Below are 11,672 nucleotides of genomic sequence, written 5' to 3'. Positions count from 1 at the left end.
GTTTGATAGTTCAAAACCTGTGTAGCAAGCGTTAGTGTGTACGCGCTGAGGTCGACTAACCTCAATAACTCCAGCGTGGTGCCTTCCAAATGTCTGGTTTGATTTGACGTGAACGATTCACGGTCATGAGATCCTCGAAGCCCCAAGATCCTGATCCGTTGAAGTATTTAGTAGCATCGTGTAACCGTCGTCGAGGCCATCAAGGCACTTGCCTCTTCAATACTTTGCTCGTCCCCTGATGATCCAATGGTCCAGCCGTTTCCGAGAAGCATAGCAAGAGAAGAAGAAGGGTGGGAAAAGTCAGGCTGGTCCTGAGGTCAAGCCAGAGAGAGAGCCGCATCATAAAACAGGAAAGTATACGAAGCAAGGCGCACATGTTCCACCTCTTGAACATACCTGACATGCGGGAACACATGCCGGCAAGTACCTATTCCCTGCTGAGAAGGAGTAGTAGCTAGTTTCCTTGTATGGGATTGATTAGATGGGGATGGGAAGGATATTGTTTGAGAGGATTTGAGCATGAGAAGGTGTCACGATGAAATGCAGTCAGGTAAATGGCATTGGGGTATCCTCAGAAGAGAAAGGAGCCACGGCATACCGCCACTGACAAATGCTTCCTTCCTGTTAGGTGGGCTCATCCGTCGACTCGGTCTCGCCCAATGAGAATACTGGCCTGTCTCCCCGACATAAGAGTCTGGTTTGTTCATCGCCAGCCATTTCATTTTCCCAAACAATTTCCAAAGATACGATCCGTCGAGCGATCCGGCACAGCGTTTCCTTAGCCTCGCAATGAGCCCACCATGTAGACGATGATTGTTTCATCTCCGATCGCCTGTGCAACAAATGCAAGAAACAAAAACCAAATTGTTCGTGTATTCGAATGCCTCGTCGTCATTCACAACAAATTTTCGCCATGTCTTCTGGGTATAACCTCCTACCGTCCCCGATAAAAAGACTAACCGCTCTCTTTTACAGCCCATTGCTCTTACATGTGAACACAGCACCCACGGCTCCAGCCTCGAAGTCGTTGATAATGCTCTGTACACTAGCATATGTACCAACGCTAAGGAAGAATACACCAATGGCGATGATGAAGATGTTCATAGCTGCCATCGCATAGCCATAAGCGGTGCGCTCCTTGACAAGAGAAATGGTACCATCGGCTTTTCTCATTCTGAAGTAGGCGACACCCCAGAAGATGAAGCCGAAGAAGCTGTCGAAGAGAGAAGACATAAGGGACAAGACTGAGATACTATTAGAGGGGGGTGCGCATGATTCAGTGGATGAATAATTGAACTCACGATCTGAGAAGAAAGGGATAACCTCGGCGATAATGAAAGCAAGGATCCATGTAGCAACTAGCCCACTATTAGCCAACGCCCCAAGAAGCCTCGATTGTCATATGAACTCACGAAGGATCAGAGCCCAAGTACCCCAGCCAACCACGGTGTGATCGTTCTTGTGGTGGGAGTTCTGGAAGATGCGGAAGAAGACGAAGCGAGCCGAAACCGATGCATACAGCACACCCAAGAAGATGAGGGTGGGGATCATGAATGAGAAAGCCACCTTTTTGTAAAGGGGGTCAAGCGAGCCAAACGCAGGCGCAGTCATGTACTGGTTACCGACATAAGCGTAGACAACAGCACCAACGACGCTGAAGACGAGGATCTCGAGGATCGTGCAAGCCCACAAAGCCTTGGGGAAATCGCTATGAACTTGTAAGCATATATGCAATCAATACAAAAAAATTTCAATTGGACATACCGAGGCTCCTTCATTTCGGCGATGAAGCTGGGGAGAGTGATCTGTCCAATGAACGTATAGCTAATGTTCAGGAAAGCACTCAATGCGGCCACGAAGGTAGTGCCAGCGACCGGAAGGGCCGTGACGATTGGGTTTCCTCCAACTGCCTCCGTGCCGTCTTCGGTGGTGTACGATGGGCGCGGATCGTAGCCTGCAGGATGATCCTGAACTCCGGCGAAGACTGTGGCGAGCAGGACCGAGACAAAGGTGAAGAAGGCAGACAGAGTTCCAAGCTTCGCCAGCATGTTGAAAGTTCGAGGCAAGGAGCACAGCCAGCACAGAATGAACATGATGACGGAGAAGCTGACGGTGCGGCAAGCAATGCCATCGTCCGATGCTGTCATAGTGTTGAGGTACTTAGCTCCAACAAGCACGTGAAGACCCTGGATGAAGGTGTTGTTCAGAATGAACATGATGGCAGTGAACCACCAGGCCCACTTCTTATTCCAGAACAGCATCTGACCAATGTCACAGACATCGCGGACCTCTGGATGTCGTAGACAGAATTCCCAGAGAACCAATGAGGTATAGAGCACAACGAGAGCGACAAAGACGGTCAGGATAAGACCCGGGACAAGTCCAAGTACACTGTACGACCACGGGAAGCTCATGATGGCCTAATTAGTGTCAGTTCAGGTTCCATTGGCCCAAGATCACCGCTCATGTTTTCATCCACTTTAGACATTCTAATAGGCAGGAAGACGGGCATAAGCCATGCGACGAGATGCAACTAAGTAAGCTCACCAGACAGATGTACTCGGAAAAGAGCAGCGCGGCAGTCTGTAGCAACAAGATTAGCACATTGTCACGGCCTTTCGTCGAGGGAAGGATCACAAACCTTCTGCCAGCTGCAGGTGCGGTACTGAATGGCATGACCATCCTCGAGGGCCTTTTGCTTGTGCAAGATGGCACTGCTGCTGTCGTCGGTATCTGAAGAGTCGCCAATTGAAATACTGCTCAGGACAGGACCTATGCGAGGACCAATTGCGACATCAGAGCCGCCAAACCAGCCGGCGCGACCACGGGGGATGGCAGCTTCGGTGTCCCGGTTGATGGGCTTCTTTTCCTGAGTGAAGGTCTCGTTTGGTGGGGTGTATTGGTCTGACATGGTCGCGGTCGAGACGATACAAGTCGATAGGCAGGTGGTGGGGGAGGTTAATGGCAACGAGGTGGAGATAAGCACATGAAAACAAATGGCTACCACTTCGAGCTGCAATTGAGCACGGGTTATCGATACTGCAAATAACAATGATCAGGCGCGACGGGAGCTCGGGGCAAGTATCGGAGCCAGATCGTCGAGAGTGCGGTAGACAAAGCGAACCGCAGAATATGAAATGTGGGAGGGAGAGAGGGGAGACAGAGAGAAGGTAGAGTTGAAGAAGGATGCGGGAAGCTTAAAGGTATATTTGAATTCGACCAGGAATGGGACACCCGCCTGGTACCAAGGCTCTGGGAAGGGAAAGTGCGGTTGCAGTGGAGGGATTAAAGTGAAGAGACTGACTGAGAGTGTACCTACCTACCCAGGAACAACCGAATCGATGAGTGCAGGTGAGACCCTGGCAAATGAAAGCAACAAGACAAGCAATACTACAGCTGCTCGTGTGCCTTGTCGTAGTCTAGATCTTCCTGCCGATAGAGACGTGGCCCAGCTGCTGTACAAGGCAAAGCAATAGTACATGGCATCGCATCCTGCAACTTACGATATCTACTGTACATCTTGCCTGACTTCATCATGCAATACCAAACTATACCATACCATTGAGATGGTGAGGAAGCGAGAGATCGAAGCTATGACGAAAGGATTGCGGCGCGTTCGTGCTGGTTCCCTGCTAACTGATGCAAAGTACTTTCTGTCGCTGGAGCAATGTCTCCATGGCGTGGGACAGCCCTGGACGGTACTATCGCCTAGTCTGCACTCTACAAGTCATGGGCAGCATGGGCATCTTCTTACCTGGTCCGGCGGGGCCCACCGTACTGTATAGCAGGCGGGTAACTGGCGTCACCGGCAGAGGCATTCCCGCGACTCGCACTGGAGCTAGAAGAACCTGCAAATGCGTCCGGTCCCCCAGGGACGGCATATCACCCCACAGGGACACGGGCAAGGCGGGCTTCGGGGCTGATATAGCCTGGAGCACGCCATAGCTAGGCCTGCTCGTTCTTGACTCTTGCTGTCGCCCATCTCCACGCCCAGTAGATCCAGAAGTGGTGAGCTCAGACAGGCATCCTGGACGGCGCAAGAGTTACCTGGAGCTAATGGAAACAGGCTGCGATCAGCTACGGCGTAGTCATCGAGGGAAATGGAGTGTGACCCCCCACACAGGAACGTCCGGAGGCGTTCTAGCGGCGACTTGCCAGCCAAGATAGGCCAAGCCGATCAAGCTTTGCGGCAACGGCGTGTGCTAGTACACGAATCGTCTTGGAAAATGCTTGTGGCGGTCCTAAGCTTCGGGGGGATCTGGCGTGGCTGGCCAATCGTCTGTGTCCGAATGCATGTGTTGTATGCAAGCAGACCCCCAAGAAAGATCCATCCTGCATAACAATCGACACAACTTTCCAGAGCTTCCTGCTGAGAGAGTTGTTGCGGTATCGTTGAGAAGCTCTGCGCCCGGGTTTCCACACCTCCACAACCATCACACAACACCCTGGTTGACGTCAAATACTGCAGAGTAGCCTCTCGGCGGGCGTCAGCAATGGCCCACAGACCAGGACTGCGCTGAAGGTCATCGGCAGTCCCGAGCATCAGCTGCATACCATGCTACAGTAGGACCTGGGCAGGGCCTAGGTTCAGAATCCTAATGCCTGCCGCGTAACTTACAGCACCCATACAAGGGACTTTGGTCCTGAATCTGCTGTCACTTCTGTGACACCTGCAGCGTCCGATTGTCGCGAAGACGTCTTTTGGTGGCTGAATTGCGCAATTGAAACAGAGCATTCCATGACAAAGAGTCTGTCTTTTCCATGAATATCACTTACTTAATGCTCATACGAGAAGCATCAGGCAACGTAGTATCTTCCAATTTGCCAAGATCAAACTCCAGGGAAAAAGAAAATTTCATCTGGCGTAGACGCGGGCGAGACTCGTTGTCGTCGTCGCCATCGTGGAGCGTCTTCGACGATAACTCGGCCAAATAGACTCTTCTCCAACATGCGTCCAGGCCTTGATGGTTGGCACGCCTTAGATGCTAGCGAGGAGGATCGATCGAGTTGACTGCCTGGAAACCTAAAAGAGGTCGTGCCATCAGAGCGCGCAGATCCGGTTGTCGAGAGACCGCGACCCATCAGCTAACAAAGCTTCTAGCGATGGACCGACCCTCTGATCATCAGCTCGAGAATAGGCCCTGGCCGGCCAAGATGAGGGCTGCGCCAAGCTCAACAAATGAATTCGGATGTAGATGATTGCATGACGTTATATGGAAGGTCAAGAGCCGCCGAGGTCGTGAGTGTTCAGAGTTTCTGGCAGCCGCCATCAGAGTTGTGCCCTGAGCCGCCAGAAGCTCTGAAACTCCACGAGGCCGCCCCGAGAATAGCAGCGGACGAGTGTGGCGGTGCAAGCCACACATAGCCCCGCGCTGTGGCTTGTCACGACCTCTGTGCCTGCCCAGTCGGCGTCAAAGCCTCCCGTCCCGCCGTCACCCAGCACCGAGGACCAGCCCCTCCAATTACCTCGAGTGCCCAGCTATTCACTGTCGAGTCGTCACAGCCAGTCATTCCCAGATGCAGATTCGCTGGCAACCCACAGATCCAAGTCTGGGGATGGCTGGGTGACTCCAGGCAGAGAGGCCTTCACAACTGCAACCACTTACTCACTCTGGTCTCCTCTCGTCGACCCCTATGACGAGGTCGCCCCAGACATCTCTGCTGGCATGATAGTGTTATAAGGTGGTCGGTCTGCGTCGTCGCTCTCGCTCTCTTGCTTTGGAGCTGCCCTCGATCCAAAACCACTCCTACGATGCCGTTTATCGCGAACACTCCAGAATCTCTGATCGGTCGGTCAGACTCCAAGAATCCAGCGACGACATGTCGAGGCATCACCTCCAACGGGCGGCCGTGCAGACGACCAATTGCCGGTGCCGACTCACCACCGCGAAGCAGGTTTGGCAAACTACGTGTTGACGACCCGCGAGATGAGAGGCTATACTGCTGGCAGCACAAGGAGCAAGCGAGCATGTCCGCCCGGTCGAGTCCCGGCCCCCGCACTTCGACGACCCCGATTCTTGAGGAGCGGACGAGCCTCGATACGCTGGCGGATCGGCTGGGCTTGTTGGAGATGTCTCAGACTCAATCAGAGAAGCCACCGAAACAAAGCAATCGCCCAAGCATTGGCCAGGGGTATGTCAGTGCAGGAAGCGGCCAGCCGTTGAAGATGACTCGGCCAAAGCCCAAAGCCGAGGTTTCGTTCTGCTGCTTCCGCATCCCTCTCGAAGAAGAGTCTCCTCCAGCAAGACCGAGGCCCCGCCCCGTGCAGGCTCCCGTCTCGGCACCGGCGAAGCCAGGCAAGAAGCCGTCGAGCCAACATCTGGCTCCCGTCGCCTCTAGACCTCGTCCAAGCATATCTGCACAGTCCGGCGGCCGGAGCTCGCATCATTCGTCGGCGCATTCAACATCATCCCAGACATCGCACTACCTGTCGTTGATCCCGCCGCACGCATCTCCACAGACAGCATCGCTCCTCATGACAGAGCTTGCAAAGCCGATCTCGAAGCTCGACGAACCGGGATACATCTACATGTTCTGGTTGACCCCCGAGTCCCAGACTGCCAGCCCGCCGACCGACGCCGCCCGGTCATTGCTTGCTCCGCCCACACCAAATCGCCCCGCCGGGCAACGACGACCAAGCGACGTCTTGGCATCCTTTGCTGCAGCTACGAATAATGCGACAAACGCCCGAGGGCTGAGGTCTGGCAGCAAGAAGAACACCATTTTATTGAAGATTGGCCGTGCAACAAACGTGCAGCGGAGGCTGAACGAATGGACACGACAGTGCGGGTACGACGTGTCTCTGATCAGGTACTACCCATACATATCCTCCAGCAATCCGGGTCCGGTGTCTGTGCCGCGGAAGATGCCTCACAGCCACAAGGTCGAACGGCTGATTCACATCGAGCTAGCTGGTCTAGGTCTGCGCGTCGCTGATCGAGAGCGCTGTGATGCCTGCGGGCGGGAGCATCGCGAGTGGTTTGAGGTTGACGCATCGAGAAGTGGTGTGATGCGGGTTGATGAGGCGGTTCGAAGATGGGTTGACTGGGATGAAGGAATGTTACCATGATAGACACGACGGATACATGATAATGAAATGGGAGTATGATAGAGAGACCAACAAGGTATGGCATCGCGTATGGCGTTTGGGACAATTGCTTTTTAGAAGATCGTGGGTATTCATTCTAGCATTATAACGCAACAACTACTTATCAAATACAAAATAAATGCCAATGACTGATTGTTATCAGCGTCAGATCCCTCAGCACTTAAATGTCTGGTCACTTCAAGTCATCCTTAACATAATCTCGTTACTCAAGTACAATGTCGACTGTCTCGTAACGATCGTCCGTCAAGGTCTCACCATCCATTACGCCATGTAGGAAACAGTCTCCAATCAATTCGTAAGACCCCTTGCCCGTTGGACGTACAACGTAAGGCACCTCAGCCCCCAGAATGACACAAAACAAATCGCCCGCGACTGCCTCTCTCCGAACCATCCCCATTCGACCGTCGTGTGTGACACAAAATCGTCGACCAGCGGACATGCTCAGCAACGGGTGCTCAATGAGGCAGCCATATGTCAGCATTGCCTCACGGACCTCCTCCGTAAGCTTGAAATCAGGTGTAAAGAATCCGATGAGGTATTCCATGTATATGTCGAAGTTGGCGATAACCTCCTCCGGGAGCGCATCTCTCATCCCGGTCATGCCACACATCATCGTGATTGCGAAATCTCGCTTCTGTTCTGGTGACCAGTTATCCCAGTCGCCTTTGGAGGCAAGCTTTCTGCTTTCCAAGAGCCAGTTCCGGATCCACATCTTGATCCTGGAAGGAAGGCCCTGTTTTGGTGCGATGTCCTCCTCCGATGGTATGGGTATATCGTTGAAACAGGTGGCCATGAGCATGATTTTATCAACGATCCGTCCCTTGAGGTTCAGCGAGCGCCCGTCATTTGTGATGGTGATTGGCGATGCATTAGATCCTCCTGCGTTAAACAGCTGATCCCGAATTGTGTACGATACGAGATGATTGATGGACCCCTGAGCAGAGAGATCGGGGATCCACGATGGAAGATCGAGCCTTTCCAAGGGGCCACTGAAGGGCGGCATGGCATTATGCGGAGCAAGAGCCAGCATCTTCAGGTTCTGATCAACCGCCAAAACTCTATTAGCAAGCTCCTTGTACACATCCGTCACGGGCAAGCTGTAGTTAGGCTCCAGTCCACTGCTGGTCAGAGGCAGACTGAGCAGCGCATAGACATGGTCTCTCAAATTCGAGCATTGGAAGCCCGCTGTGGCATATAAGCTGTCAATCATGTTTGCCTTCGGCCGGTAATGCTTGACCATCATAATCATCATCGCATTGGATAACATCCGCATCGGTCTTCCCCCCATTGCAAAGAACGAGGCCATATGAGGCGCTCGGGCATTGACTGCTCAGAGTGAGTCTAGTTACCATATCCAGGAGCAGTAGGTATTATACTTACTGACAGATTGTCCGGATATTGACAAAAGAAGACCATATGACATTATCCTGTAAGCAATGCTGGCAAGATCGTTCCATAATATCTCGATATCTCCACAGATCATGATTTTGGGAACATCATCCTTACCCACAACAACTTCCTGTATGATCCACTTGCGATCAAACCACGGTCGGAGAAGAAGGTTGTTGATTGGTACCCAGTTGTGGTCATTGAAGTTGGGTTTCTCTTCTTTCCGCAGTTTCTGGTCATAATCAGCAATTCGCGGCTCAACAATACGGAGCGATGCCGACTCACAGACGCCTCTCTGAAAATCCTTTGCGATGTCTCTTGTATAACCGCAGCGTCGTGGCTTTCTGGTGGGAGTAAATTAAGCGCCATCCCGATCGATTCTTCGAGTCCCTCCAAGCCTGTTGTATCGTCTCCAAGCCAGATAAGGACTCGCTTCGGTCGAGCATAAATCTGGCTCATCAACATGACCTGTTCATTCTTCTCGGCCGGGTTCTGCTGGTCGATGCACACAGCATCGGCCCATAATACTCTCGGTCCATCTTGCACACGTAGTCGCTTCAGCGCGGTGAAGAGACTGTTTGTCACTTGCAGAGGTAGTCCATCGCAGTACACAGTTACCGTATCATTTGCGTCTCCCCAGCAATATGATATTGCTTCATAATCAAGCGTATCACTTAGATTAACGGCTTCGAGCGTGAAACGAATATCCTCATTGCCAGAATGGAGGTGCAAGAGTCGTATCTGCCCAGGCCTTAGTGGCTCATATCCGAATGTTGCAGCCATGGAACCATAACGATACGTATCGACGGATGCGGATGGAAATTTTGTTTGTGCTGAGATGGAAGGTCTCCCTCAACATTGGGAGGGAGGCTCAGTAATAGTTTGCCGAAGCTCGTTCAGCTGGGCTTGGCAAGTCTGATAAGGCCTGTTATTTATGAAGCTGAATACGCTATCGATTGCTAGCTCGCTTCGTGACAATTCCAACTATGGAGAGCTCGATTGGGGCTAAAGTGGTATCGAGCTGGACGACTAGCGTGCTGCAAGTCAACAAACGAAACATGGCAGCTAGATCTATAATCACAGCGAAAGATCTATCAAGCTAGTCACAACAAGTACAACAGAATCGATTCGTTCAATTCATGGACGAAGACGGATTAAGGTTGTGATTCCCAACCGAAGCTTCATCCTGTTTGACGATGCCTACACATGTCAACGTGCAGTAATCATGTCTCAGTTTTTGATCATGCACGAGTCTTACCCCCAAGATGTAGATTCAAGTTGTTATGAAGACTTGAAGATAAATGCTTGCACATGAACGTGAACAAAACAAACCAGGTAGATATACACTGAGATATACTCGAGACACCACTACGGCCTGTATATCTCTGACAGATATGCACTTGCCAAACGTAGATTTAGGTTATAGAATTAGATTTTTCAGGTTGTGAAGGCAGATCTTTCCCTCAATCATTGTCCCTGAAGCTAGGATATGTTGCTAGCTGGTCGTTCCATGAACTATCATTCCCGATATCCTGTTGTAATTGCGCAGAGATCGTCGGCAAAGCACCGACCTTCATTCCTACTTTGAAGACGGACGAGTCCAAGTCTCTCGTTGATGACGGGCCTAAGCCCATATCTCCAAGACCAGAGTCTTGGGACCATCTTTGCCCTTGGGGTATGCATCCAGCGCTTTGTGAAGGGTGACTTGCTGGCTCTAAATATGGCTCCCTTTGAATATGCCACGGCACGTCAAGGGATGGTTGCGAATGATGGACTTGTTGAACTGGGACGGGATTCTGTTGACTGAAATTATACATGTTGCCAGGACCAAATTGCTCATGTTCATGCGATGCTTCAAAGTGAACTTGCGGATGTATAGGGAAGGTGAACGCCTCTGCGTCCCGCTGCGAATGGACCTCCCTTGTCGCTAATCGTGGTTGGATGTGTCTTGGAGGTCGGTGAGTAGGATTGGACGGTAGCCCTAATGGCTGAGTATCGTGCTCTTGGGTCAATACCTGACCGGAGCCAACTGGATTGTTAAAGGAGGTTATAGAGCTCCTCGAAGAGTGGTCAGGCAAATTGTAATTATGGTCTGTTATCTCAATCTCCAGTTTCTCGAAAGAGCTCCTGAGAGCTTCGCTGATTGAGTAATGTAACCGGTGACTGGTCTGTTGCACCGCTGCGTCCCAGTCCAAACAAAAAGCGTTCTGGAATAAGCAGTTAACCTCTGCTTTGATCAAGCCTTGTAAATTATCTAGCTGCTCATCGAGAAAACTCTGTACTTCATGCATCTCTACTACTGTTGGAGGGATGTGTTCTATTAGTTCAATCAGTTTGACTATCGGTCGCTTTGTTTCGTCACAGGTCTCACCTGAAGAAGGGATTCTTTCACCATCTTGAGGAAACATGGTAAGCCACAAGCTTTCCCACGTGTTGATCTTTCCATCTGCTTTTCTTATGTTTAATACCTCATAAACCTCATCGGTGATGCCATCCTCGGGATTGTCTGGAGGTGGCTCATGCTGTGGTGTGCGAGGTTCACATGCTTGCCGAAGCTGCAAGTGTTCACGAATTGCCACATCGGAAACAAACCTTTCTTGGCAGCGAGGGCAGGGATACCGTGGCTGTAATGACTGGGGCCGATTCTTCTGTGATACACTCGAACGTGTTTCCTAGAAGACTTTAGTGTGAGAATAGTATGAATAGCAAGGACAGGAAGCTCACTTGACTGCAGAGATGTGGGGATGGCTGACTTCGGCACACTTTGGATGCGCTCTTATGTTGAATCTCCCCTTGTTGCGTTTTCGAAACGGGCAACTCAGTCTAAGCCTCGCATTCAAATCAAGTCCCAGTCTCTGATCTTGTAGGCCACCTTGATCGCCGGCCTCTCCTGTGTCATCTCCCTCACTATCACCGTTATCGGTGCCATTATTCTTTCTACCCGCACCGGACCGGCGTTTTCCCGAATCTTGCTTTTGTTGATTATTGGATAGTGATCTACCATCCCAAGAGCCAAAATTAGACACATTACCAGAACCAGCGGTCTGGAAGGACGGGATTTGAAAGCTTCCCCCATGGGGAGATTGTTCATCATTGTCGAGTTCTTGAGATACATCTTCCACGCATTGCTTGACTCTATCCCATACCACAAAGGGGTCAGACAAATCCTCGAGTT

The 11,672-nt window shown here is 51.4% G+C and overlaps 2 protein-coding genes across 2 annotated transcripts; both read right to left on the bottom strand.

The window, feature by feature from the left end:
• Nucleotides 1-969: 969 nt before the first annotated feature.
• Nucleotides 970-2,911, bottom strand: UCRPA7_5740 (putative n amino acid transport system protein; the record flags this gene model as incomplete). Its single annotated transcript, XM_007918284.1, has 6 exons — nt 970-1,244; nt 1,302-1,358; nt 1,413-1,708; nt 1,765-2,420; nt 2,548-2,583; nt 2,642-2,911. The coding sequence occupies 6 exons, from the start codon at nt 2,909-2,911 to the stop codon at nt 970-972; spliced, it is 1,590 nt and encodes a 529-aa protein (XP_007916475.1).
• A 4,399-nt stretch (nt 2,912-7,310) lies between these two features.
• Nucleotides 7,311-8,318, bottom strand: UCRPA7_5739 (putative heterokaryon incompatibility protein; the record flags this gene model as incomplete). The annotated part of the gene is made up of 1 exon (XM_007918283.1): nt 7,311-8,318. The coding sequence occupies one exon, from the start codon at nt 8,316-8,318 to the stop codon at nt 7,311-7,313; it is 1,008 nt and encodes a 335-aa protein (XP_007916474.1).
• Between the last annotated feature and the right edge of the window lie 3,354 nt (nt 8,319-11,672).

Source organism: Phaeoacremonium minimum (assembly GCF_000392275.1).
Source record: "Phaeoacremonium minimum UCRPA7 unplaced genomic scaffold PA7_03_scaffold_433, whole genome shotgun sequence".
NCBI lineage: Eukaryota > Fungi > Ascomycota > Sordariomycetes > Togniniales > Togniniaceae > Phaeoacremonium > Phaeoacremonium minimum.
The sequence above is the reverse complement of the archived record's forward strand: the minus strand, read 5'-3'. Positions and strand labels throughout refer to the sequence as shown.